The 27,375-nt window shown below is 49.3% G+C and overlaps 2 protein-coding genes across 2 annotated transcripts; both read left to right on the forward strand.

Moving 5' to 3' along the window:
- Positions 1–3,161: 3,161 nt before the first annotated feature.
- LOC122366999 (kynurenine formamidase-like) lies at positions 3,162–27,375 on the forward strand. Its single transcript, XM_043339734.1, has 4 exons — positions 3,162–3,370; positions 22,483–22,744; positions 25,615–25,734; positions 26,751–27,375. The coding sequence occupies exons 2-4, from the start codon at positions 22,493–22,495 to the stop codon at positions 27,255–27,257; spliced, it is 879 nt and encodes a 292-aa protein (XP_043195669.1). The 5' UTR covers positions 3,162–3,370; positions 22,483–22,492; the 3' UTR covers positions 27,258–27,375.
- On the forward strand, positions 15,879–16,523 carry LOC122366994. Its single transcript, XM_043339730.1, has 2 exons — positions 15,879–15,956; positions 16,251–16,523. Exons 1-2 carry the CDS (start codon positions 15,879–15,881, stop codon positions 16,521–16,523), a joined length of 351 nt encoding a protein of 116 aa, XP_043195665.1.

Consider the following 27,375-nt stretch of genomic DNA (forward strand, 5'->3'; position numbering starts at 1 on the left):
AATGCTTAACTGCAACACATCAATTGCAGCTTGGAGTGACTTAAGTGAGCTCAGCTCATGTTCACTGCATGCCTAGTCCATACGCGGACAGGTTTCGTGTGATGACGTAACATTTGCATCACTTCCTCTGTGTGTAAAGTATTGCATACGGGCCAGTCTCCTGTGATGACGTCATTCTGATGTCACATCCTCTGCGTGAAGCATGCAGGGGCGGTGGAAGAGCCACGTTCTAGCGGAGGAGGGACTAAGATGGTCGGTCGTCTCCGATCCCTGTAATTTATCTTTTTCTAGGCTTCTGATCCTTGATGCTCAATTCCCTGTCGCCCTGGTTTTCAGTTATGTTCTCTGACCTGCACCGTAAAACAATGTAGAACATGACCTATACGCGGCCGTTTATTAATTTCAAGGCGATATTGTCAAACATTTGATAAATGAGACAAAACATGACAAAACGTACATCACGGCCATTACGCTAAAAAAGTGATTGACAAGCGATGAGATCCCACCAGCATAAGCAATACGACTATCGCCTCTGAGTGCCGTTTTACAAAAAGCATTGGCACCACTATGACACGCAATACGCATGACGCACCCACACCTTTCCTATCCACATACCTAGGTATATACAAAGCGTACTTACACCGACAAAAAGACCTGGGCTGTCGCCGCAAACACCTTCTTCCACAGCTTGTTTGACTCGACACCCCGGCGCTGGCACATGTTCCGCATGCTGGCACCAGCACCTTCTCTTAGATTAGTACGCACCAACCTCCCTTGGCATCTCCGCCCTTGCCTTCATCAGGCTGGGAGGGGTGCTTGTCGCATGGTTTCGTGTGTCCCGAGCCGTCGCGTCTATGGTTGAGCCCTTTGCAAGACGGGTGAAGGGCATGGCTGGACAAGTTGAGACTTCTGTTGGCTTTGCTGGCTTCCAGAGCGCGCTTAGCATCCATGGTTTAGAGGCAAGTTAAATTCACCACCCGGAAGATTGCTAGAGGATGGATTCCTCCTCTCTACACATACAAAGCACGGCGTTCTTTTAGATGAGCCTTCAGTCCTTCAGGGTTGATGGGCTTGCACGGTAGGTACGCGGCTCGTGATACACGTTGGCAAGGACGTTGTTGACGCGGGTCGCCTCTGAGCGTGTCCCAGCGAGACACGAAGCGTACCACTCCCAGCTCCGACCACTTATCGACCACCTCTCAGCGAGATCTGAACTAGCATCAGCAGCCTTATAAACATGTAAATATCATATCTTGACGTCACTTCCTCTGTGTGATGAATGCTGCATAGAGGTCAGTCTCGGGTGATAGCGTCACTCTGGTGTTACTTCCTCTGCGTAAGGCATGCAGGGGCGATGGAAGAGCCACATTCTAGCGGAGGAGGGACTGAGATGCTCGTCTCCAACCCCTCTAATTTATCTTTTTCTAGGCTTCTTATCCATGATGCTCAATTCCCTGTCGATCTGGTTTTCAGTTATCTGCTCTGACCTGCACCGTAAAACAATGTAGAACATGACCTATACGCGACCGTTTATTAATTTCAAGGCGATATTGTTGATAAATGAGACAAAACATGACAAAAATGTACATGACGGCCATTACGCTTAAAAGCCCAGCCCATTGACAAGCGACGAGGACACAACCAACACGGTTAACATCTTTGCGTGTTTTTACCAAGAGCATTGATATAAATGGCACGTATCAAATCAACACCCTACGCATATGCATCCCTACAAAGAAAGCCGGCGTGTCTCCATAAACATACCTATTGCAGTAGAAGCTTCTTTATACAGCTTGAGACAGACTAAATGGTCTACACCCCGGCGCAGGCTAATTTTGTGTCCGCATGCTGGCACTATCACCATCGCTCAACCAGTCTGCACTGGTCAGTCAGTCTCATAATCAGTCTCAGCCAGTCTCAGAGCCTTCGCAGGGAAGACGGCCGCGATGGTGGCTGCCGGTGCCCCTCGCCGACCTTGCCTCCAGCTGGCTTGATGGGGTGCTTCTCGCATGGTTTCTTAAAGCCCGAGCCGTGCTGTCGATGGTTGAACCCTTTACAAGAGGGGTCAAAGTCGCTGGGAACTCTGAATTTGCTGGCTTCCAGCGCGCGCTTTATTGCCTCGGCATCCATGGTTTAGAAGCAAGTTGGAGCTGAGAATAGGCACCCTGGAGAAGATTGCTTGATGAACTATTCTTCCTCTCTTTACAAAGCTCGGCGCTCTTAGAGATGAGCTGTCAGAGTTGATGAGCTCTCACGGTATACGAGTCGTGTTACACTCGACTCTGAGCGTGTCACTTCCAGCTCCGACCACTTCCCAGCCAGCTCTGAACGAGGTCTGAACTTGCACCGGCGGATGTCTGCGTTATAAACAGAGCGCTCGTCGTCTACGGCGCACAAGCAGTGTGCACTGTGCGCGCATACGTCACGCAGGTTTATCCGACGGGGAAGCACCTTCACCACAGTGCAAGTGAGACGAGACGGGATTGGTGGAAGCTGCATCTCGCACCAATGTGCCATCAGTGCCAGCCGTCGCGGGGTTCCCCGTGGGTTCCCCGCAGCGTCGATGTCGACGGGATGGGGGTGGGGAGGGGGAGGGGAGAGTCGAAACCGACGACACTGGTGCTGAGAAAGGTGTGGGATTTGTGGTGGCGGTGTGCAGTGAGAGACTGGGACTTGTGGTTTGAGAGAGAGAGAGAGAGAGAGAGAGAGAGAGAGAGAGAGAGAGAGAGAGAGAGAGAGAGAGAGAGAGAGAGAGAGAGAGAGAGAGAGAAAGAGAGAGAGAGAAGAGAGAGAGTCGGGAAAGAGAGAGAAAGAGAGAGAGAAAAAAAATTGAGAGAGAGAGAGAGAGAGAGAGAGAGAGAGAGAGAGAGAGAGAGAGAGAGAGAGAGAGAGAGAGAGAGAGAGAGAGAGAGAGAGAGAGAGAGAGAGAGAGAGAGAGAGAGAGAGACCCCTTCCAGTCGGCAGTCCCGCCTCTTTCGGTGCACAAACCAGTGGGCTGAATTAAAAATAAAAACCATCAATTTAAATATAATTCACTTTTCATGAGCCGTATCAGTATGACTCGCCACCTTCCAACCCCCCTCTCCACGTGTTCTGGACGCGCCCCTGTCGCCAGATGGTTCACTTGTTTGGCTTCTTGCCAGCGCAGCCTCAAGGTCACGGGTACGGGCCTGTTTATTGTGGGCCGGCCAACGAGTGACTGGGATCGTGGTCCATTCTTGCCGGTTCTCTCTGTAGCGTGTGTGATCTGATCTAAGAAGTGTCATCTATTGAGTCACGGCTAAGCCACCTGCCGGTGACGTCATCATTGTCAGCTGGCCGGTGTCGTTGGGTGGCAGTGAGGTCTCGCGTCATCGGTGAATAGAGTTAGGTGAGTGCCAGGGGCGGAGTGGGCGGTGTCATCTTCGGGGGTGCTGACACGGTTAGGGGGGGGGGGGGGCGCTGTTCCAAATCCAGCTCTAGCTATGGGGTGTAGAGATAACAAAAATCGTCCCTGGCTTGATATTGGAGAATATCAGGCATTATGTAATAGTTCAATCCTCGTCAGATTGTATTTCAAATTTAATTCCACAGCAGGGCCTATTTTAACATGTTAACTGGGGGGGGGGGGGGCAAATGCCCCCACACTCAATAGCATTGCCCCCCCAGTCGTCGAGATTTGCCCACTATAAAAATGGGCATAAAGGAACAGGGTGACAAACATATGTACTACTGTGACTTGTTTTGCAATGGATGTCAAATGAGTCAGTCTGCAAGTAATGACCAGTGGTGGATCCAAGGGTGGGTCATATGGGTCATGACCCCCCGCCCCCTTGGGGCCCGGGGACACCACAGACCTGCCAGGGGCACCACAGGCCTGTTGGGAGCACCATCGACCTAGCAAGAGCACCTAGATCTGCCAGGGGCACCACAGACCTGCCAGGGGCCCCACCGACCTCGCAGGGGCACCTTGGGCCTGTCAGGGGCACCACGGGCCTGTCGGGGGCACCTCAGGCTTGTCAGGGCCAAGGGACACCACAGTCCTTTCAGGGGCACCACAGGCCTGTCAGGGGCACCAGAGGCCTAGCAGGGACACCACATGCCTGGCAGGGGCACCACCGGCCTCGCAGGGACACCACCTGCCTCGCAAGGGTATCATGGGCCTGTCAGGGGCACCACGGGCCTGTCGTTGGAACTATAGGCTTGTCAGGGGCACCACAGTTCTTTCAAATGCACCGGCGGCCTAGCACCATGGCACCATGTTTGGCCGGGATCGCGATTCGGCGTATGTCGCCTCGCATTAGCCGCGCGTTTGCAGTCTTTTCGTGGTTTCAAACGTTCAAACATGGGAAATGATGTTGCTCCCATGCATTAGGGTGGGTGTCAAGGTCACCGGAAGGTCAGGTCAGGTCATTTACCTTTGATGACCTGGGCTCACATTTTCGAGTTTTATATGTTTCTAGGCTAGTTTTTGGAGCTGTATTCGAATTTAGCAACCATTTGACCGTTTACGAAGTAGTTTTGGTGCCTTCGCAACATGTTACGAAGCTGTCAGAGGTGGTTGCCACCTACTACGAATACGCGGCAAAACCCCTGGTTGACCTGACCTGACCTGACCTGACCTGGCCTAAATGCATGAAGACATCATCTATGATCATAACTAACATGATATTCGTGATCAGCACCCCGGAAAAACCATAGCAGCCACCCTTTACGACGCTCTAACAGGTCCCGATTTTCCCGACTTTTGAGTCATTGACCTGACCTGGAAGGTCAACCGATGACCTAGGACCTTAAAATTGGGTATCATCGGTTTCCTTTCATCACGGGCAACACGGTCGTTTCTAGCTCGATCAGGGGCGAAACGGCAAGGGGAAGGGGTCCAACGGACCCCCCCCCCCTAATATTCGTTCGCAGCTGGAAACACCAATACGGGCGAGGGTTAATGGATTATTAAAGACAATTTTTCAGGTTGCCCCCCCCCCCAGTCAAATTCCCTTAAAATAGGCTCTGTTCCACAGAGAAGCAACAGAGCGGTGGTGAATGGTAGAAAAGAGTCCACCCATTGCCTCATTTATGTGCCCTCGCACGCAGCATTATGAATGGCTCAGTATGAAATGTAACTGACTCTTATTTGCCGAACGGAAAACATTGCTAAGCGGAATTTCCTTATTTTTTCCATAATACATATGTTTGGGTTTCCTTTTTTCGTTTAAACCGTTGGGTTTGCATTGCATTCACGACATCAGTATGCATCACCGTTCCGTTTCCAACTGTGTTGAATGCCTGTCTTGTTTACCGTCCCTTTCGCCTCTTCCCAGTGGCGCGGGAACCGGGGGGGGGGGGGGCTAGCGGGGGCTGAGCCCCTCCAACTTTTCGGCTGGGGGGGCTCGTAATGTATTTGAGCCCCCCAGCTGGAGGAATCGAAATAGGAAATCTACCAAATTCCAAAATAATTTCATAGATTCATACATAGGCGCGGAAACCGGGGTAGAGGGCAGTGGGGGCCTGACTTTTCATGAGGTCAGGAACCGTTGAGGCAGCTTGTCCTCCCCAAATTAGGGGTTGTGGGTCACAAAGGAAGAAAGCATGTAAGTGAAAAATCCACCTCTTTCACTGGCTCGGCAACTCATTTGGCAAATTAAAACCTTTATTCCAGGTTGCCAAAACGGTAGTTTCTTCACTCAGCTGAGACGGAATACCTGACTTTTTTGCAAATATTTTCGTTTTTTTTTTGTTGAAAAGGCCAAGGTCTGAAAAATAAGTGGCCTAAAACCGGTGAGAAAACTAGATTTGGGGGTACCCTAGGTTGATCTCTATTATGGTTCAGCCCCCCCAGTCTGGAAGAAGTTCCCGAGCCACTGCGGCTCTTCCGGTCTTACTTGCCGCCTTGCCGGTAGCTACCTGACGCCAATGATATTGGTCACCACTGGATCACCAGAAGGAAGAGCTAGAAACCGCCATGTCGGAAGTTTTAAGACCTTTGTGCCATGTGGGCCCAAAAGATTTCGTTCTCATTCCCAAATTTATGCCCCGGCACCTGGGACCTCTCCCATCCTTTGTGATAAAACCGGGGGTCCATGTAGGGCAGGGGTCGCAGCAACACACACTTAATTAACTGCAGACTTATTAATAGGGTTTTAAGTCAAACATTTTAACAAATCATTTTTTTCAGTAGCCCAAACACATGGTTTTCTGGGTGGTTATTCTAAAAGCCGGTTCTCTGGGCTGAGTTTTATTCTCGGGGACCAGGACCGTAAATAAAAATTTCAACTTTACTCACAACTCACCAGCCACCCATTTACAACTCTGACCGTAACTTTGGGTGCTGCCTCTGCGTCGCGAAAAGCGTGTCAATCGTTTGGCATCTGCCACCGTGGACCAGGCCTGTCAGTCCAATTCAGTTATACGCGGCCATAGCCTCAGCTGACAGCTATAGTCTGATGCCCATATTCATATCCAAATTAGGTACTTGATACGTGCTAGAAAATCTTTGTGCATAAACTTCCGGTTTCCAGGTACAGAGGTGTAGGACTGGTCTGGTACACTGTACCGATATTGTAACACTAACGCCAATCGTTGAGGTGGTGCCAAACTCACCTACCGGCCGAGATGAGTCATCGTCCCGTCACACCGGTTTGTCTAGCTCGGCCCAGAGCCTGGCCCGGTCTGCGTGCGGACGCGGGGGTTCCCTCATCTTCGTCAGTCAGTGTGTACGGTACAGAGGACTGGACCGCCGCACAGGCAAATGTCACGCCACTGTCTGCTGATCAGATCGATTTCATCATCAGGAGTTCCCCATCGCGTTCTGGAAATTAGCGACACGCTTACGCACCTTCAGAACCACAATCGCTCCTGCTCGCTGTATGTGTAATATCTTTTGGTATAATGAAAACTTAGCTATATGGACAGTTTCGTGACATGGTATAGGCTATTTTAGTATAGGTATGTTTCTTGAGAGATTCTTCGGAATGCCATAAAGCTGGGTGGTATTGCATGGGAGTGAAGACAAATGAGCCTCGACGCGTTGTTCAAAGGATATCCTTCAAGCCGATGATATTATTTCACTTCCAGTGAGCATCGATTGATCTTTATTGCCGCCTGTTAATACGAACAAAGCGAATTTTGTAATATGAGGAATCAGACATGTTTGCGTAGGGACTCTGTAACCGGAACGTCTGGTATTTAGAATTTTGTCGTCATCTTTGTTTGCATATAGGTGTGAAAGGAAGTTTAAATGTATTTCTTGTTTCTGGACAACGTGGATCATTTTATTCAATCATTTTTGCAATATCTGTTTAAGAGTTTAGACAAAATCCGTAGACCTTGATCAAACATTTTTGATGAGTTAGTTGCAAAAGTGACTTGCGACACTAATAACCTGGTTACCGACGGCTGATATCGGTACCAATTCTTTTGCGCTAATGCACAATCACACATTTTCATTGATGAAAAACTCAAGTGGTGTGTGAGCCGACTGTCTGGCCGTTGGATACTAATTTTATCAGTGACGTCGCGCTGTATTGCCTGATGTTGCTAGATATGACGTCATATCATGACTATCTTATCCGTTATCGTTATGGGCGCGGTAGCTGATTATTTGGTAATGCAGTGAAGATATGTCATATTAACATGCAAGAATGAATTCAATAGATAATCGTATATCTTTTATCAAAGAGCTCTTGTTGGAGTGGTAGTAAGTGTTGTATGAATGGGGATATGTCACCACGTAAATCACCCGCTCCTTGGAACATGAACGAGGAAAATGTGGCGACGACCTCTGCTCTTTATGACCCAGTGCCCTGTGCCCTGTGTCAAAGGTGAATAATTTCCGATGCGGGGATTCTGGAGTGCCGAAGGCTGAGTGGGAGCCTTCCCCTCCCACAGACAAAGAGTCCCCCCCCCCCCTGCCACCCCCCCCCATGCAAAGTGGCAGTGAAACAGCGACGAGGGGCGTCGTTTCGACAGTCCCGTGAGTCCCTTGAGTCAGAGTCGTGGCGGGCGCACCACTGCACTGGTGGCGGGTACTTTGTCCTTCAGTGCCATCTACCAGCTTCCTGGAGCGCCTTCAGATGTTCCTTGAGCGTGGAGGTGCCCACTTCGAGCACATGCGCAAATAAAAGAGAGAGACGTACGTACACATCCCATTTTTGAAATGACGATCGCAACGTCAGTAACGGTTCCTTTGAAACTTTTCCATAAAATAGGTATCGTATAATTTGTCAAACGATTTTTGAAGTTGTGGAAGTTTCTTCTTCGTATTTTTTTTACCACTTTCCAAAAATTACTGCTGAAAAGTTCGATCCAAATTATCACCGGTGAACCGGACGCGGGCAAGGGGTGGTGGGTCCGTGGTGTCATTCGCAACAAGCACTGCTTGGCGGGGCACCCGGGCCCATAGCCACCCATTCATCCATTCGGACAAAATTTCTTAAAAAAAAGTGGCTCATATTTTTGGCCCACGCTGTATATAGAGTCTTGGTAGCTAGCTACCGGCCCGTGACGTCACTGCTAATAATGTATAATTTACTAAATTCATGACAGTGCGCTGATTTTAAGGCCTCCGAGCGTCCGCCGGACGATACCTATATGAAGCATCATGTTTACATCGAATTGGACCCTCCCACCTTCAAAACAGTTAATGAATTGGCATACAAGTGATGTATGTACCGTGGTTTAGAAAAAGCAAACTAAATGAATATTTACCAAATTTCACCGGAAATCCTCCCGGTAAGTACTGCGGCGAGCCTGTGGCGGGGCCATACGGCTGCATTTGGACGTGGGCCGCAGGACGCGGTCTGGAGTCTGTACAGTGTGCTGATGCCGACGCTCGGGGGGCTGGGGCGGACAACTGCACTGCGGCTCCTCCTGGCTTTGGCCGCGGGCCGATGCTGTGTGGCCGCTTCCGGTCGCGCTAGGCGTCCCAGTCGGCGCGGCGTGGCGTCGTCTGACTCATGGGGGCCTCTTGACTGTCGGCGGCGACCGGCCTCCGCCCGCTGGGGACTGTGGCGGCCAATGGCGGGAACTGTGGCGGGGACTGTGGCGGCAAAGTTAGCGGCCACTGGCCGCGGTCTGGATGGTATGCGGTAGCCTGAAAAGAAGAAAAAAATGCCATCTTGATCGACTGGCACTGCCCAACATTAGGTATTTTATAAACCTCTAACATTAAAGGGACTATCCCACCTTTAACATGGGGTTTGAGTTGAGATAGCCAAGTTTGCGGCGAGGTTCAGAAACCACTATCTATCTAGGTTGCAACCCCCGCGGCCTCTTGGTGTTGAAGAAATTCGTTCCCTTCATTTGAAAATGGGCCTTGTACAAGGCCCTATCTTCAACATGGAGCGACCGTTAGTGTGACGTCACCTCGTTTAGTCGTTCTGATTTAAATGGGTTTGTTCGTTAAAAAATCGCTTAAAACCTGGTCTGAACTTTGTTGTTGTGCCAGTACAGAGTAAAAAGAATCAGCTTTATGACAGTAATGTGGCCTGGGGAGGGAGGTAATTTTGGCTGTGACGTCACATATTTGAAAGTTTGTGTTTGGAATATGGGAAGCCTAAGATGTTTAATGAAAAATAAATGCCAGAACCGTGTTCCTGGTCATCCAATCTATAAAGTCGGGCACAATTTAAGTGGTTTTAACAATATTTTAGAAGGTGGGATAGTCCCTTTAATTGTCCGTATTCTAACATGTGTGATGTGAATCCTTTTCCAACCTTTCCTGTTGAACAGTGCCATCGAGCAGTACGGGATGTGATTGTTCTGAAATGCTGTACCAAACCCGGTACCAAATACCAATATGATTCAATAAATACATTACCGGCGTGACCCCGGACAAGTCAAAAATATTCACAGGTTTTTGAGACATTTGACTTTTATTTTTGTTTCTTTGTTTTTTTTTTGGGGGGGGAGGCTCCGCTGTTCCTCTGACGCCCTTTGGAAGCATTCATTTAAAAAGTGTGACCGATGTTGCGCGCAAGGCCGTATGTCACCACAATTGTCTTTTAGCAAGGCATAGACCTCTGTACACCATAGACCTCTGTACAGGTGTACAGAGGTCTATGAGCAAGGTTTTAGTATAAATCGCTAGGTCTGCGCTGACGTCACAAAGTCTAAGGGGGCATTCAAAATGCATTAGCCCCTTAGAATCTGATAACTGCACACTTTGAAATTAAATATCTCCGAATTAAAACAATCATCGATGTTGTGAGTGCCCAAACCGGTAAGTGCAAGCCAGGGACCTCAATTTGGCTATCTCAACTCAAAACTAATATTAACTTTAATATTAAAATATACTATATATCATAATATCAATTATAATATCAAAATTTAGAGGTAGAGGTGATTTAGAGGTATAATGTTAAGGTGGGCTGGCCACCTTAACCCTATTCCGGGCGGGCTCTGAAAGGTTCGATTCTGGGCGGGGGGCCTTTTCGGCCCCCTTCAGATCTCAAAAGCTACACATCGTTGCGACAAACGGCAAACGGCGTTTGATAGGTCGTTTAAAGATCTACAACTTTTACGTAAAACATTTTCAGGTCAGGTCAATATTGAGGTCACCAGAGGTCATCAACGATAAAATGTTTTGGAATTAGTTACCTATACAACTTTTAAACTAAGACACATAGAGACATAAAATTAATACATTTTTTGTTGCTATCGTCGAGGCGATGCGAAATAAGTATGCGATGACCTTCACAGGTCAATTTGAAATTTGACCCGAGGTCAAGGTCAGGTCATTCATCAATGAGGTTGTGGGGTATGGTCATGCCACATACCAAACGACGCGCCTTGACCAGGCGAGCAGTTTGGTACCACTTACAAGTCTTTAGCACCATCACGTCGTGATTTATTGACAGAAACACGATTTATGACGTCACATGACCTCAGATGACCTTTCCCGGTCCCCCTGTCAATTAGCGGCACCAGGATCATCACCGATGAGATAATATACCATAATACTGAAAGCATTAGGTGGTTTTGACTCGTTTACACGAAGCAGGAGGCGTTTCAATATTTTCCCATAGGCCTGCAATGTAAAGGTCACCAGTCTGGCCTGACGTCAGGTCACAGATATAAAAATAATGAGATATACAAATTGCACATACTGGTACCCTAACTAAAACCTGAAGAGAAGAAATTGATAAGTCAAAAACTCTAGCTCTGGCGTGATTGCAAACTTTTCTGAGGTGGGGTCACCAAACCACCTCTGGTGACCTGACCTGACCTGACCCGGCAACTTTTTTGTCAAAATGTGCGCAATGAATGTTAAGAAGAAGTCACCGAGTATGAGCTTTCAGTCTTGCGGCGTTTGGCAATGGCACAAGAAAACCCTGAAGGGGGGCCTTAAAGCCCCCCCCCCCGCCCGGAATAGGGTTAAAGTTCAAACTTTAGTACGAGGTAACTGGACGGATAGGCCCGCGAGCCAAATGAATTAGAGGTGCCGCCAGGCGAGCCAAATGAAGCATGTTATCGTTTATGTTTTATCCAGTGACTTTGGAGTCGTCTGAAAAGCTCCACTTTTTAGAAGTCCAAGCTGCCAGTTCTCTGGACTTCTTGTTTGGAAAATGCCGGCTTCGCCTCTCCTTGTGATCGGATATCATTTGTTTTCTTTACCGACATCATCAATATGTCGAGGGGTTGCGCCGGTGGGATTTGCATTGATTGGCGGCGAGTTTAGAGTTGGGCTCAGCCAGTACACACGGCCGGCCAGCGGTCCCGGGGAGTCCCACAGAGTCCGAACCGCTCACAGATAAGGCGATTCTTCCGGCCGATGACTAGACAATGACAATGTCCAGGTGTTCCAGAGCGTTCCAGGCATCTAGACTGTTCCAGGATGATGTGCCAGTTCGCGCACAGTGCGAGGCTCTTTAGTCACGGGTCGCACCCCATGGTGCTCCCCTGTGGTGGATGTTTATGATTAAACGGTGCATTCGACTCGTGCACTGACCATCAATCGTATTGCAAAATGAGCAGTTCACCCTGTCATCCTGAAATACCCGGCGTTTCGATATCTGTCAGCAGTAGGATGCCTTTGGTGCCTTCAGTGGTCACAGGGTGCCTTCGCCAGTGAGTATACGTCAAGATGAATAAATAAATACGGAGTTACAAATAGGCATCATAGAGCTAAAACACTTCACAAATTGCCCACTGCTTGTTTGTTCCCTGCTGCTTATGCTCGTTGACTTCGACTTAAATGGTGTTCAAACGTGTTCAAAACATCTTTCGTCTCGTCTATGTAGTAGTTTGTAGATGGCCTTATCCACCACAGTTGCTGAATAAATGAATGAATGAATAAATAAATCACATAGTGCATGCTACACTTTCAATGCAAGTAAATGGACATAAATAGATGAATGACAATGAATGAATGGTTGCGACCGGTTGAAAGTGAAATGAAATGAGTCGATAAAATGAATGAATGCAAATAAATGCACCGTGAATTTCCTTCATTGTGATATTCTCTGAGCCCTCTCCGATAACGGTAGAGTATGCAACATGCATTATACAGTGCGTTCTGTCGGGGGTTACCTGCACAGTAGCTGGTATTAGCATAGAGCATATCTAGATTAGGCTGGGGTTCACGTGTGTCATGTGGGCCCCATACGATGTACTGTTGCCAAACGCCTGAGGCGCAGGTCTGTATCTCAAAACGGCGCGAATTGGCACATCATCCTGGAACAGTCTAGTTGCCTGGAACATTCTGGAGCACCTGGACATTGTCTAGTCATCGGCCAGACGTAACACGGTATCTGTGAGCGGTCCGGACTCTGCAGGAACTCCCCGGGACCCGCGCTGGCCCGCCGTGTGTACTGGCTGAGCCCAACTCTGAACTCGCCGCCAATCAATGCAAATCCCACCGGCGCGATCCCGCGCGTGGTGGCGAGTCACACAGCGAGCGGTACTCGCTGGCCGCAGGGAACGCTGACGCATGACTTCCAGGTAATTTCACCGTGATGTCATGCTTTTCTTGCTTCCGATCGAGTGCTTTTACCGGTTTTCAGGAAAGACAATGTGCTGTAATGCCACTAGGTTCTCAGCGCGTGCTTTGAGCCTGGTGGTTCCCCTCGCGTTGGAGGTAGAAAGATGGGCTTTGGCCTTTGTGCGAGCGGAATCAAGGGTTCTGCGACGGTTTTTTATATCAGTTCTGAATAAAAAAGAAATTAAACTGGATCAAAGCAATTTAAACTGGAATTGCTGGAATCAAAGTAAGGTGTTTGTTATGCAAGTCACGAAACTGTCCTTGCTAAGCCTTAGTGATACCTACGTAACAGGAGCTTCGATGTGTTCCCAAGTCTCATGGTACCCTGCCATTTAGTACACCGTACGTATGGTACGGTGTACACATATGGCGGGGCGTTGTAAGGCTAAGTGTGAGGCTAAAGTGTGTAGCTTAAGTGTATGCACTGCCAGCGAGCACCAAGGCTGGGAAATTTCGAGTCCACCCCCGGTCTGGAAAGACCAGCGTGTTTTCCGCGCACGGTTTGGACGCCGCTAAGCTCTGATTGTGGGCCGGGCCGTGGCACACTGCAGCACTGTCGCCGCCGGCTTACGCTAGAGTGGAACGAATTTCATCACATTCCCATTTTCCTAATATGGTTTTGGTCAGGGAGGTTCGAAGGCGTTGCGCCGGGTGGCGCGTGGTATTACGTCACTGACGTGCTGTGTGACGTCAGCGGGCGGACCCGGGATTCCCAGGCCACAGCGGAGCGGCCGCACCGCCAAATAGCCCCCCCCCGCCCCTCCCCTCCCACCGGCCGGCGTGTTTCGTTTTTCCAACCAAGGACAGGCGCTACCCGGCGATGCTTCTTTCCAACCAAACCAAACCAAACCAAACCTAACCGAACTTATGCTTACCTGACCTGACCTACAACCCACCACCTATAACCAACAATTTGCAACCTAACACAACCTAAAACCTACAACGGGCCAAAATTTCCGCGGATGGCCGGCTGCGAACCCCAGGCCTACATGTCACAAGGCGAGTTCCCTACTATCCTACTCACCAGTATAACGCCTTTTGGGGCGACTAACGGAGCGAGCGAGAGGGTGGGCCTTGCACGTGCGAAATTGTGAGGGGGTACCTCCAACTGACTTGTGCACGGCACCCTACTAAACGGTCTCTAGCGATGTGCCAAATTTGGGCACAATCGGCCCAGCCGTTCTCGAGATCTGGAAGCGGCACCCTGCACGTGCGCACGTGCAAAATGGGTCCCAACTGACTTGTGCACGGCACCCTACTAACCGGTCCCTAACTGTGTACCAAATTTGAGCGCAATCGGTCGAGCCGTTCTCGAGATCTGGAAACGACCCCTGCACGTGCGCACGTGCAGCAGCACCCCAACTCTGGCACATGGATATGCAGTGTCTAGTGGGTGCCTACCTACATGCCAACTTTCAGCGCAATCGGCCAAGTAGTTACCGAGATATTGCAACAATTACAAAACTGACACCTCTTCGTTTTGCACGTGGCACGTGCATAAGGGGTCACCCACATGCATCGGGAATAGTCCAATACTTGGTAGAAGGAATGAAGCTACCCTACAAAATTTACCGCATGTAAATCGGTCAAGTGGTTGCTGAGATATAAGCCTTGCAAAAGCGTGACCACGGCCGGCCGGCCGGCCGCTCATACTCAGAAATTTCCGTTAATCTAAGGAAAGACTACGCTCGCTTCGCTCGCTCCGTAACTAGACCACGCATCCAGATGGTTGCAGTGATGTGTAAGCCAGTTCTTAATGACGCAATGGGTTATTCTTCGGGTAGCGCTTTGTTTTGTTTGTTTTGTTGGGTTATACCCCTTTGGTCTGACAAGACCATTTCAAAGCCGAAAGGATGTAGGGAATTAGGGGGAGACATTGGTCCCGGTAGGCACCCTAATGAGTCGCCGGGGCTGCCTGACAGGCCGACCAGCCCCCCGCCCCCCCCCCGTACCCACTGCACCCGGCTACGGGTGCGCTCCCTTGAGAGCAGCTCCAAGTGAGCAGCCCGCATGAGATAAAGGTGCCTGTCCAGCCCGGACCGAGGGTTGCGGCGTGGAGGAGAAGGATTTGAACGTCCTGAGGATGGGAACGACGGACGGATGGGGTAGCGCCTCTCCTGGGTTGGAAAAAACGAATTAAGCCTCCCCGCCGCCCCTTCCCCCGCTGAAACAGCTGTTTAATCAGCTGACGTCTGGAGGTGCTGCTTTTGGGGAAACGGCACACCTCGAGTGAAATGAACAATGACTCGACTTTCTACGATAAAAGCCAACCATGGGCATCATTTTTCATCTCCGCTGAATGACGCTGGATGAGTGATACCGTTTTCATTACTTGCTGATTTTCATCCTGCATCGGGTCATCGTTTAATCCATTGTTGATAGTCTAGCTAGTCATTTACCGGGAGTCTGGAGATCAAACAAAGCACATCTCCACGGTGGATCTGCGGGCCGCGCGCCGCTGCCGCGCGGCGGCGCTGGCTGACGTATCACTCTGGGAAACCAGCAGCGTGCGAACAGCCGGCCCAGTGTACGCTCAGACCTGATCGGAGTTGGACGTGTGTGCTGATAAGCGACCAGACAGGAAGGCGGGATCTCAGAGGCGAGTGGCGTTTCAGACAGAGAAACGTGTAGCGAAGTGGGAGCCGTTGCATCACACAGGTGTGGTTTTTGACTGCGGCCGGCGCCTCCCATTTCAGAGGCGCTGGCTGGTGATCGGAGACTAGAGCAAATTCGCTGACGAGCCGCTGAGATAAACAGAGAACGGCTGACCACCGAGAGACCCGGAAATAAACTCAAAGGCGCTAACCAGTGCGAGCGACAGAGTTCAACGCGAATATACGCTGACGAAACGAGGTGCGCAGCTGAGGTGCTAACAACTGACAGAGCTGAGAACTCAGAAGACGCCGCCTAACCAAGCGTGATGGCGCTGGGCAGAGAGCTCGACCTGCCCGCTGGCCTGGAGCCGGGCCCGGAGCGGCGTTCCGGCGAGGTTTCTCGGGTGCGCAGTGATGGCATGAATCACCGCCGCCGGGGAGACGCATTCGTGCGCGATTGTGACCAACATGACGCGCCGGTGCCGGCGTGGAGCTACAAAAAGCCGAAGCCGAAAAAGTCGTCTTCTACATCTTCGTCCGGGTCAGCTTCTCCGGCGCTGTCTTCTTCGGCGTCTTTTTCTTCTGGGTCAACTTCACCGGCTCCGTCTTCAGCATCCTCTTCAGCTTCGTCGTCGTCTTCGGAACCGCCCGCGTCGACAGGAAAATGGCGCTGGTTTTGGGATGTTTTCTCCCGGCAGTTCTTGAGGAGGAAGGAGGTGGTGGTGGAAGTGACTGAAGAAGAGGAAGTAGTATACGAGGAGGAAGTGGTGGAGGGGAAGGAGGAAGTGGTGGAGGGGATGGAGGTAGGAAGAAGTGATGAGGTAGTAAAGGTGGAGGAGGTGTTGAAGGTAGAAGAGGTTATGGAAGTGGAGGAGGTTTTGAAATCTGGGGAGATGCTGCTGAGGGTTGATGAAGTTCTGGAAGTGGAGGAGAAAATAGTGACGGTGGATGAGGTGCTTTCTATCCAGTGATGTCCTAGGACCTCAGTTATCCAGTGCGATGGACTAAAAGAGGCGTCGCCGGCTTAGTTTGGAGCGCCGAAAACAGTAACTGCTGGGAGGATTCATGATTGAAACGTGTGTTTGAAGTTCGGGCATGATGGTTTTTGTTGAGGTCCAGAAAGTCGCATGGGCTATTTTTCTGCAGCTGCATCGAAACCTGAACTCTGTCAAACGGGTATGTTAGAGCAGCTGTAGTTTCCACTCAATAAATTACTAGTCGCCTGTTTGTGATCTCTGCAAAGTGCCCAATTAGCAGCTGACCTTGACATCGAACTGCTTAGCGGAATACACCGGTTCTGTACCTTTATTGACATCAGCTGATGCATGTTGACTGCTGTAAGATGTGGGATGCATGGATTAGCTTATAAGATGGGCGCTGGTGCTTGGAAATGACATAAACGTTGTTTTGGGGGGGGGGGGGGGCACAAGCTATGTTTGCTAAGCATAAAGTTATATTTTGTTTGCATTGAATGTTGTCGCTGAGCGTGTGTGCGTGCGTCTATGTTGAACAGGAATTATCACTGTCTGGTGCAAATCTCATGGAGATGGGGATGTTCCAAAGCGTCTTTCTCGGGGTCTGCTATGCAGTGCCTCACAAATGTCTGCATAATGTAAGCGTGAGAAGCACGTCTAGGCTACTTGTAAGTTATTTTGATTTGTGTGTTCAGCTCTTGACATGTGTGTTTGCTTTAATCTGCATGTTATGTTTAAGGCCACAAAAAATAATAGACCCGCTTTGCTATCTTTGCTTGACCGAAATACATAATATCTTTTATTCGATCCGTGTCTATGGGCCTATGGCTGATTTTCATGATCAATCAACTCAACGTTTTTTCTCTCTAGTGACTTATGCGCTTGCGCATGAGAGCCTTGATTCGGTTAAGAAGATTTCATTTTATTAGCGCATGAGAAATTCGTAAGATTAGTTAATGCGTGCAGTTAACGTGAACGAACCCTGGCGAAATCTGCACGGGGGTGTTTCGTTTTAACACCCCCGTGCAGGGGTGCACGCAGAGGTCGATAAAATGCTTGGAGTTGCTCCAACGAACATCTTGGTCCCACCACTGTCTCCAACTTAGCCCTCGCCTGGCGGGGGGGGGGGGGGAGCAGCCTCCCTAAGTTTTTTTCGCGAATAGCGTAAAAGTTGGTGTCGCTTAGCGCCGCAAAATTTGGCACAACGTCTGGGAATGAGCCTTTTGCTACCTATCCTGAAAATTCACTGCCATCCGCCGCGTCGGCACACCGGTACCTATCTCCTCACCTTCTCCCCACACGGCCTTGACTCCCCAACTCACACCATCACACTGATCACACTACTGCATACGGTGACCGGTCGCACGGTGGATCTGAATGCCTACGTTTGCGCGCCAAAGTCTGAAAGAAACAACTAACGATTATCATCAGCTTAGAGATGTTGAAATTTAGCATTTTAAAGCTTCTAATTCAAAAGTTTATATCTGTGCTTTAACGCACTTGTCCGTATTGATTGAGAAAAGAGCGGACTTTTTATCGTATTACCTAATGCGAAGTAACGCAATCGAAGTGTGATTTCGGTCCACTGTGCGTTTTCAGGCGCGCTCGATAAAACGCCCAGGCCTGGAGAAAGTTGGAAGGGTGATTTTCTGATCCTCCTTACCACAAAATGACCCTAAGCGAAAAAATGCCCGCAGGGCGCTGCCAACGCGTGCCAGCGGCCCTGCTAGTAAGGGCGAAAATCAATGTATGTGTATGCGGAGCACACCCTTAGCGCTATGATGGCTCCTTGGAGACACCTGGAGAATCCTGTCCCGGCAGAAGGGTCAGGTCCCTCGCAGACGGCGCGGCACGGCGAGAGCTCAGCGGGTGGCCTAGCCGGAAAGAGGATAAAAATAGCCGACTGGCCCGACCCAGCGAGGGGTGACCGAAGGGTGACCAGGAGTGAATGAGGGAACATACACGCGGTACTTACCGAGCAGCCGATAACAGCACCGGACGATTAGAAAGTCATAAGTCAATGCTGTATTTTAGGCGTAAGGAAGCATCCATGTAGACGGGCGGACTGTCTCCAGCTCTTCGAAGCATTGCTATTATCTTGCTCCAACGGGCGTTGGCACGTTGGAAGTTTTATCGACCACTGGGTGCACGGGGTGTTTCTAGATACATAAGGTGGATTGAGTCTCTCTCCCTTCCCTCTCTCTCTCTCCCTCTCTCTCTCTCTCCCTCCCTCTCTCTCTCTCTCTCTCTCTCTCTCTCTCTCTCTCTCTCTCTCTCTCTCTCTCTGCCCCTCACTCTCTCACTCTTCCCCTCCCTCTCTTTCTTTCTCTCCCTCTATCTTCTCTTTCCCTCTCTTCCATCCCTCTCTTTCTCCTCTTTTTCTCCCTCCCTCTCTCTCTCTCTTTCCCTCTCTCTCCATCCCCTTCCTCCCTTGCTCCCTGTCTCCCTTCTTCACTTCTCACTCTCTCTCTCTTCCTCTTTCTCTTTCCCTCTCTCCATATTTCTCCCTCCATCACTTTCTCTTTCTTTTTTCCTTCTCTCCTCTCCCCCTCTCTGTCTCTCTCTCCTCCCCTCTTTCCTCCGTTCCGTCCGGCCACAATCGTGTCACGGGTGCCTTGTGCCATGCGGCTGCTAATCGGTTTTATCGTAAGTTTTGGGACGATAGCGCCTTCACGCCAGTCTGTCGACGCCGCGGTAAAACGACGATATCGACTAGGAAATGCCCCAAATCGACCCACGCTCGCCTGGCGAGGCGACCTTGGACCCAAATTCTGCGAGACGCTTTAAAGTATACTGCGTAGTCAGCCGTATCTTCTTCTGCGCGTGATTTCTGCAGTCTCTCTCTCTCCCTTACCTTTTTCTCTGTCTCATTCCCGCTCTCCCTTTCTTGCCATCCCTCCCTCTCTTTTTTTCTGTTTTCTTTATTTCTCATTCGTTTTCTCTACCTTTCTCTCTCTCTCTCTCTCTCTCTCTCTCTCTCTCTCTCTCTCTCTCTCTCTCTCTCTCTCTCTCTCTCTCTCTCTCTCTCTCTCTCTCTCTCTCTCTCTCTCTCTCTCTCTCTATCTTTCTCTCTCTCTCTCTCTCTCTCTCTCTCTCTCTCTCTCTCTCTCTCTCTCTCTTTCTCCCTCTCCCGCTCAAAAGTCATAACTTCTATACACAAGTCGAGAGCACAGCTGTATCGATGTGTCTGTGATTTCATGATTCGGCCTCTCATGAGACGGAAGGCGCGGGCGGTTGGGAGAGCGGGCTGAATCACCCGACTTGTTCTCGTAACGATGACAGTCGACAATAAGTGTGATCGCCGGAATAGGGAGTCAGGCTCCAACAAACACCCGAGCTTGGCGAGAAGTGGGTCTACACGTTCCGATGCTGGGCTGTCCCGGCTGTTAGAGTACCGCTGTGTGTTCAAGATAGCAGCTTTAAGCGGACGGAAGATGTGGGCTGGCTGTGGCTATGTCACGTGTTACTTGTAGTACCGTAGTCGTTACCACATCGGGTGCCGGTGGACGCAGGACTTGTTCCCTACAAACCAATGTAGGAAGCGGAAGAAGACATCGGATTCATGCATCATACATGTTTTTGTATGTTTGCAACGATCACTTTTTCCTTGTAACGAAGCAGATAATAAATAAAACATGAATACCATATCGTTCTGTTACATTACATCCAAAGCAAATGTGCCCATTCTGGAGGTCAATTCCTGTTTTGCACAGACCGTCATTGAATAATGAATATGTAGTTCCTGTATCCGATGCAAACGGCACGATCGGTCACTGCACTCCAATGTATGTACTTCCGGTCCGCCGTGGAGGGGCCGTCGGTATTCCGCCCTCCGCCGGAAGTGGAACTTCCGGTTACCGTCACCAGACGACCGGCTTGGCCCCGTCCACGGAGGAAGTTGCCAGGCAAATCCAAACGTCACATATATTACTAGAAAAGGGGATCTTTATGACAATGGTTTATGGAATCGAATTGCTTCATTCATTTTTGAAGAAATGGTGTAGCGTTCTGAGATGATCGCATATGTAAGTTAATAATTTCATACTTCTTTTGTGATAAAGGAGCATGCTCTTTTCAAGGTGTTAGGTGCACGTTGTTTTGTCAGTGGAATTTTAGTCGTCCAATTAATTATTTTGTGTTTTGATCCCCAAGTCTTCAAATCACAGCATTTAATGGCACAAACAATCGCATTTCAGTGTCTAGTCAGGTAAACAATATCGTATATCATTGACAAGTAAGGCAGACAATGTACTTCAGTTTTTAGTTAGACAAACACTCTTTTCGTACCCGGCGGTGAAGCCTCTTTTTCGCTGAGGGCCGCTGAGTGACGTCAAATAGCTTGCCCGTTCCTCGTGTATAAGCCCACGTCAGCCCACTTGCGTTCTTTGACAAAGTGCCTAGTAACAAAGTACCATTTTTTGCCGTCTCACTGACATTCATCCGGCATATTACATATCCTTTACTGATTACTCACAAAAAGAAATACCCCTCTTTTTACCGGACTCCCAGAATTTGCCATCTCGAGCAGAAATATCTGCAACAGTCGAACTCGAGTTAGATAACGATCCATCAATCCAAACACAGGGGCGGGCGGCGGCCACTATTTACAGCGCCTTATAAACACTGGTAGTGACTAGTGGAATAAGTGGGAGTATGGGGTTTTCCTTCATTGGAGAGTGGTAAGTACCTACAAGTGGGGGAGTTTGCGAGTGTTCTCTATTTATTATAGGTCGGCGGCGGAACAGCTATGTTTCTCCTTGTCCGGGACGGGAGAGTAGTAGTTGGGTCTCACCATCGGCATCGCACGAACATGAATCGTTGTCAGTCGACCTACCTGTCCATCGTTTTTCATTGAACCACAATGACTGATGGCCCCGTTTGATGTGGTGTGGCTCACTCGTCGGCCGCCCAGGCACCAGCTGGGAGGTCCGCCGTACCGTCCTGTTCTTCCCGGGTAGAGTACAGTGTACAAAGTACAGTCCCGGGGAGAGTAACAAATACAGGGGAACGGGACGGGGCGGGGTGTTTATTTGATACTGGTGACTGCAGTGTGCAGTCGGGTACATGGGTGATACAGCGGTGGCGTTGACAAGGGTTAAATGCCAGAGACAGAGGCGACAGTCAGTGGTCAGAGGTCAGACAGGTCATAGGTGACACAGAGGTCAGATATGGAGGCGACAGAGGTCCGGTTTAGTCATGGCTTGATAAAACATAAACGCCGACTCGAGAGTCCGATTCTATTGACGCCTGGCTCTGATATTCGTGAAAAGTTTATTATGTTGAGAAACGGAATTTATTGTTTACTGTGACGAAGCCACTTCATTCCGCATTCCTTTCCAGTTACCATACTGCATGCATAGACATGAGATGAAAACCGAGGCTCCCGGCCTCTTGTTGCTACGTCCCTGTGGCTTGTCTGCCGATAATGCCAACGCATTACCTAACATATAACCGAAATTAGCATTTTCCTCTGACCTCTCACGCCTATATCTTCATCCATAGGCGCGGGAATCACGGGGGAATCGGGGCAGCCTACTCCTCCAGCTCCTACAGCTCTAAGTTGTGTGGGCGCTGCCCCCACAACTTTTCATAGGGCCAAAAACCGACAACCGTTGGGGCAGCTTGTCCTCCCCAAATTAGGGATTGTGGATCACAATGGAAAACTGAATGAAAAAAAATTACACTAAAAAGAATTTTCCCTGACTTTCCCTGACTTGACAGCTAAGGCAGAATGTCTCACTTACCTATTTTGCATATGTCGTTTTTTTTTAGAAGGTCAAGGGGTGAAAAATAAGTGGCCTAAAACCGCTGAGAAAGCTAGATTTGCGGGTACGGTACCTTAGGTTCCGGGAAGTATCATGTGTGCCTCCCCCGCCTGAAAGTAGTTCCTGCGCCACTGTCTTCTCGATGTTCCCTGTGATCAGTGTCCCTAAAATTCCGCCATTTTGTCCCACAGTGACATCACAATGGCGTCATCTGCCGCGGATCTGGAGCAGCAATACTCGCCATCGGCCTGGGTGCAACGGGTGGCGCCCTCCGAGGTTGTGCGGCTCTTCGCCGAAGCTGTAACTGCGGCTGCACAGAGGGCGCGCGCGTCGCTGCCGTGTGAGCTCGACATTCGGTACGGAGACGGGCCGGAGCAGCGGTACAGTGTGCTGGGTACGAATGTACCCGACGACGCTCCGCTGGCGGTGTTCATACACGGAGGGTACTGGCAGGTGAGGTATACTTTTGTACCATAATTAACGGGATCGCGTTTGATGGATAAAAGAAGCGTGGGGGGAGACACCTCAAGTTGTGTTGGCTCTTGCATGGTCTAGTGGGCTCAGGCGGGCCGCTGAGTAATGCCCCTGACTTGCAGACCCGATTTGTGCCATTACGGTTATGATAGCTCATTGTGTTATTGTATGTATTAATCCTTCGTAGAGTACATCCGTTGGGCGCTGGCCGCAATTAACTTGATAAGCTCGATAAGAGGCAGCCAGGCGCTCAGTAGTCATTGGCAGGCAGTAGTCTTTTTCGAGTCTCAGACTGTTAGACTCGAAAAAAGAGCCCCGTAGTGTCGAACTTTATGGATTGTCCTGCGTTAGTTCCTAGCTCAATGTATCACGGTTAGTGACGAACTATAACTGTACATTATGATACTACTCACCTGGTAGTTTTTATATTTGGTATACTGAGCTGTCTTAGATAGACCTTATGCGTGGTGGCTCGTTGGCTTAGCAAAAACAATGGGCACCAACATCAGTTTTTATTTCAATTATCACCGCGTTGCTTGGAGAAGATAACGAAACGAGAACAAGCCTAAAAAGTCGCCATTCGATCAACTAACGAGCACCATGCCTTTCATTAACGCGCTAGGCGGGCCGAACCCCCGACTGCTCCGGTCTCTGGTCTGTCTGAGCGTCTGAACTTGTCCACGCAATGATGTACCACCTTTGACTAGCTTCGTTACAGATGAAGATACCCTTATAGCAGGAACTGTCCACGATTGAATCACCATCAGACATCATTGCTTTCAGCTAGGCTTTTCACAGCTGGTAAAGCCCTTACAACAGGAGCTGTCAGCTGAGCAGTTTGAATCAGCACAACTCACCTAACCGTAATGAACAGAAGTTCAACGAGACGGTGTTATTTTCCTTCTTCGGGAGTCCCCAGACTACGCGCCCTCGAGTGTTGGTTGTCAAGCTCAACAAGTGGCATTGGTACTCACTACTCAGCGCTGCTTGATGAGCGATTTGACTTATCGGGGCGTCCTTTATATTGTAGTTCAACGTATTGTTTGATGCAAACAATTCCTAAGTCCCCGAGATTAGGTGAAGTGTCTGGGGCTTTTTCATACTGCTGGTAGATACCCGACGAATATGCCATTGTCATATGACATACCATGTATGACGAATAAGGCGTTTGATGCATAATCGCCCACTCTTGACTAACGTAGATTTTGATATAACGTCATAAATAACCAGAATCGCCCGATATTTCTTGGAATCTGGTAGGCTGATTCTGCGAGCAAACTAGTTATCTCTTCATAGCGCTGGATAGCTGGCGATCGGCACTTTGATATGGGTGAGGCCAAATGCCCCAAATATCCCCCTGCATTCGTCAGGGCCCGATTGGACTTATTGTAATCGGGCGGATCCGACTTTAATTTAATCTGAAGCTGTCAGTGGCAAATATGTGGAATTATAACGATTTGGTACAATGTCTTGGATGGCGACATTAACTCGTTTAACACATGACGGCGTGGAGATAACTGCCAACGAATCGAATCGAACTCTAATATTGATATATTTCAATGAATCCACCATTCTTTGACCCTGAATTTCCCCTGTCGGGCCCAAAAGGGTCGAACAAAAAAAAAAAAGAAGTATACGGGTTATCTAGCAGCTTTTCCATGTTGGACTCTCGGCCGGCTTAGAATTGATGATCGTATCAACTTCCACATTTCAGTGAAGCTGAACTACTGTGAAATGCCGCGAGCATATATTAACCGTGAATGATGCGAGTCAAAGGCTTTTTTTATAAACTCAGACTGAATGCGTTGCGGTTTTACGTCGAAATGGTGATGGCTCTTGTGGGTGGCCAAGTAAGGGAATTAGCTGGGCAGATGAAGCGCGCAGAAAATGTCCCGTTACTCTTCTCGTGATAATTTCTATCAGGCCATGCAGGTGCGCTATACCCTGAATGGTCGCACACTTTGTAGCGTGTTGAATGACACTAATGCACTTAGGTACCGCCTGCTCAGCGCAAATGGCAAATCTATCGATAAAGTAAGATACTAGCAATATGACAGACGGTATTAAATGTATGTTGTGACTGGCATGGCTTCTATGTATTGCGTTATTGGAAACTGACTGACCTCAGTTATCACTACAGTGTGCCATTTGAGAACTGCTGTTCTTGCTTCCCCGGTGAAAAAAACAATGCAGTGGGCCGCACTACATGCATTATGCATGCTCGTATCGTACTCGTATATAATATCACCGTTTTTAATGAAGGCCTGCAGGAAGCCGCCGTCGCATTCATTAAGGATGAAATGGTGACGTGCTAGGCGCTAGCCGAATATATGTACTGTGCACTATTGGCAATGTTTGATGGATATTAGCCGTTTTCACGGCGGCCATCTGGTACACATTTGGTGCACATCTGGTACAGATAAGGTGCAGATCTGGTCAAATCAGGTTCAGTGTGTCTCTTAGCAGCTATCAGCTAAGGTTGCACTAATTGCTTATATGCCTTCTTTGTCATATTATCAGAGAGCATCATCGATTAAAACACTGAAATAAATTCACAAAATGAAGATATTTGCTGTAAAAGAAATTAGGTGCAGATTTGGTCAAATCGGGTGCATTCGCCGGATAGCCCGTCGTGAAAACCGCTATTATCCAAATAACATTTCCATGTCGCATTTTCAATTATCATGCCGGCAGCGTTTACAGCTTACGTTCATACGCCGCGTTATATTATCACGTGGAAACCTAAACGAAAACACCAGCCTGTCGGCTGTCGACACACAAGCTGAGCTTTTCTGCGCCGACCAATAACTAGAAAATGTGTCCAACAGTATCGGCTGTTGTGTTGGCAGGAAATGGATCTGGCCTCGTCTGACGGCGTGGCACTCGGCTTCCACCGACTGGGATGGCGGACGGTCACCGTGGGTTACGACCTGGCGCCGGCCGTCACCTTAGATGAGATTGTGGCACAGGTGAGTCGACTCAGTGCACTCAGAGGGTATTGGGATTCTCCTCGGCGAAGAAAGGACACTGACTGGTCAGTGTTACTCGAATAACGTTAAACCGGCAGTTCTTATAGGTAGCTGTATTAAAAGGCTTTAATGTTTTGTTCAATTTCGCCGTAGGTTGGAATCGATTAATTTATTTTGAGTAGCGGCGGAACACCTTCAATTAGGGGGGAGGGGGCACTGCCGACTTTTGGTCCCATTCTTTCCATGCAACGCCCATAGGACTAATGTTGAAATGCGAAAATCAAAGGGGGGCACGGTGCCCCGGTGCCCTCCCCGGTCCGCCGCCTATGAAAATATATCAGTTGATTCGGAAGTGTTGTGTTCTGGAGCGTCAATGGTGGCCACATAATCTATTATCCAACTGTTATACCAGCCGCTATAATATGTAATACGAGTGGAGTTGCAAGTTTCAACACATTTCCTGAATAAGCATCGCACAATCAGCACAGGCTGGCGAGAACTCTGTGGCCTTCATGGATCTCTTCTCAGTAAATTTGGTTTGTTCACAAATATGTCAAAACTTAAAGTGTCATCGCCCCCGCATCAACGCCAATCAATTCTCCGGGCTGTTCTCGAGTCTTGTAAAAGAACCTGATTGGATGTTTGTTAATATTACATGATTTAATTGTTCTATGTTTTAGTAATAGCTTGTCTGGCTCCTTCGGCATAGTAGGTTAGATGCTCCCCGTCACAAATCCACTTTGCAAGTCACACGGGATTCCAACTCCTCGTCATCATCTTCAACCGAAACATTTCCGTCTATGGAGGAGGCATCGCTGTGGATTCCGCATTCCAAAGAACTCTCGTTCAGTATACCCGACAAATATCCTGCACCTCTTGCAAGATTGGCCAGGCTCCTGTCTCCTCTCGTATCTTCAGTTCCTGCATTTCCCGGGATCAACATCAGATCATATAGTACTGAGTTCACCGGGATCCTACATCAGGACGCCCATCTGACCGATACCGTGCATCGCCAGGTGCGTACTGTCGGCCGCCGCATCCTGCAGATGGCGCTGGATCTGCGCAGTCGCGCCGTCCTCCTGTTCGGCCACTCAGCTGGCGCGCAGCTAGTCGCCATGCTACTCGCTGATTGGTCGACCCTGGGCGACAGCGAGCGTCCGCCAATCGTAGCTGCCGTACACATCTCGGGCGTGTTCGACTTGGAGCCGCTTCTGCACACGAGCGTCAACGAGAAGGTTGGAATGGACGGCGCATGCGCACAGCGCAACAGTCCGATGCGACATGTTGGTGCCGTGACCCGGATTTCCCGGGCGCGGCATCTGGTACTGGTCGGGGAGCACGACTCGCCAGAGTTTCGCAGACAGGCAAGAGAGTATGCGTCCGCGCTTAAAGATGCCAAGTGTGATGCGACTTGTCATATTCTACCTACAAGGGATCATTTTGACATGTGCGAAGCGTTGGCAGATGCTGACTCTGATGTCATGAAGCTGGTAAAGGAAAATCTGAAGGATCTGATAAACTAAAGACCACTGCCGGCTATACCTGGTGGGTCATGTTCTTGCCATAAGTGGGTGCTCTATTCATTTCTTACATGCTCACCTTTTTACACTCATTGCCATTATAATCGAAGCATTTTTACCA

The sequence above is a fragment of the Amphibalanus amphitrite genome, unplaced genomic scaffold (genome assembly GCF_019059575.1).
Source record: "Amphibalanus amphitrite isolate SeventyFive unplaced genomic scaffold, NRLGWU_Aamphi_draft 000844F_arrow, whole genome shotgun sequence".
Taxonomy (NCBI): domain Eukaryota; kingdom Metazoa; phylum Arthropoda; class Thecostraca; order Balanomorpha; family Balanidae; genus Amphibalanus; species Amphibalanus amphitrite.

Coding starts and splice junctions, on each gene's coding strand:
- LOC122366994 (XM_043339730.1), top strand. CDS start 15,879: ATGGCGCTGGGCAGAGAGCTCGACCTGCCCGCTGGCCTGGAGCCGGGC. Junction 15,957..16,250: donor GTTCCGGCGAGGTTTCTCGG/GTGCGCAGTGAT, acceptor TTCTCCCGGCAG/TTCTTGAGGAGGAAGGAGGT.
- LOC122366999 (XM_043339734.1), top strand. CDS start 22,493: ATGGCGTCATCTGCCGCGGATCTGGAGCAGCAATACTCGCCATCGGCC. Junction 22,745..25,614: donor TACACGGAGGGTACTGGCAG/GTGAGGTATACT, acceptor TTGTGTTGGCAG/GAAATGGATCTGGCCTCGTC. Junction 25,735..26,750: donor TAGATGAGATTGTGGCACAG/GTGAGTCGACTC, acceptor GTGCATCGCCAG/GTGCGTACTGTCGGCCGCCG.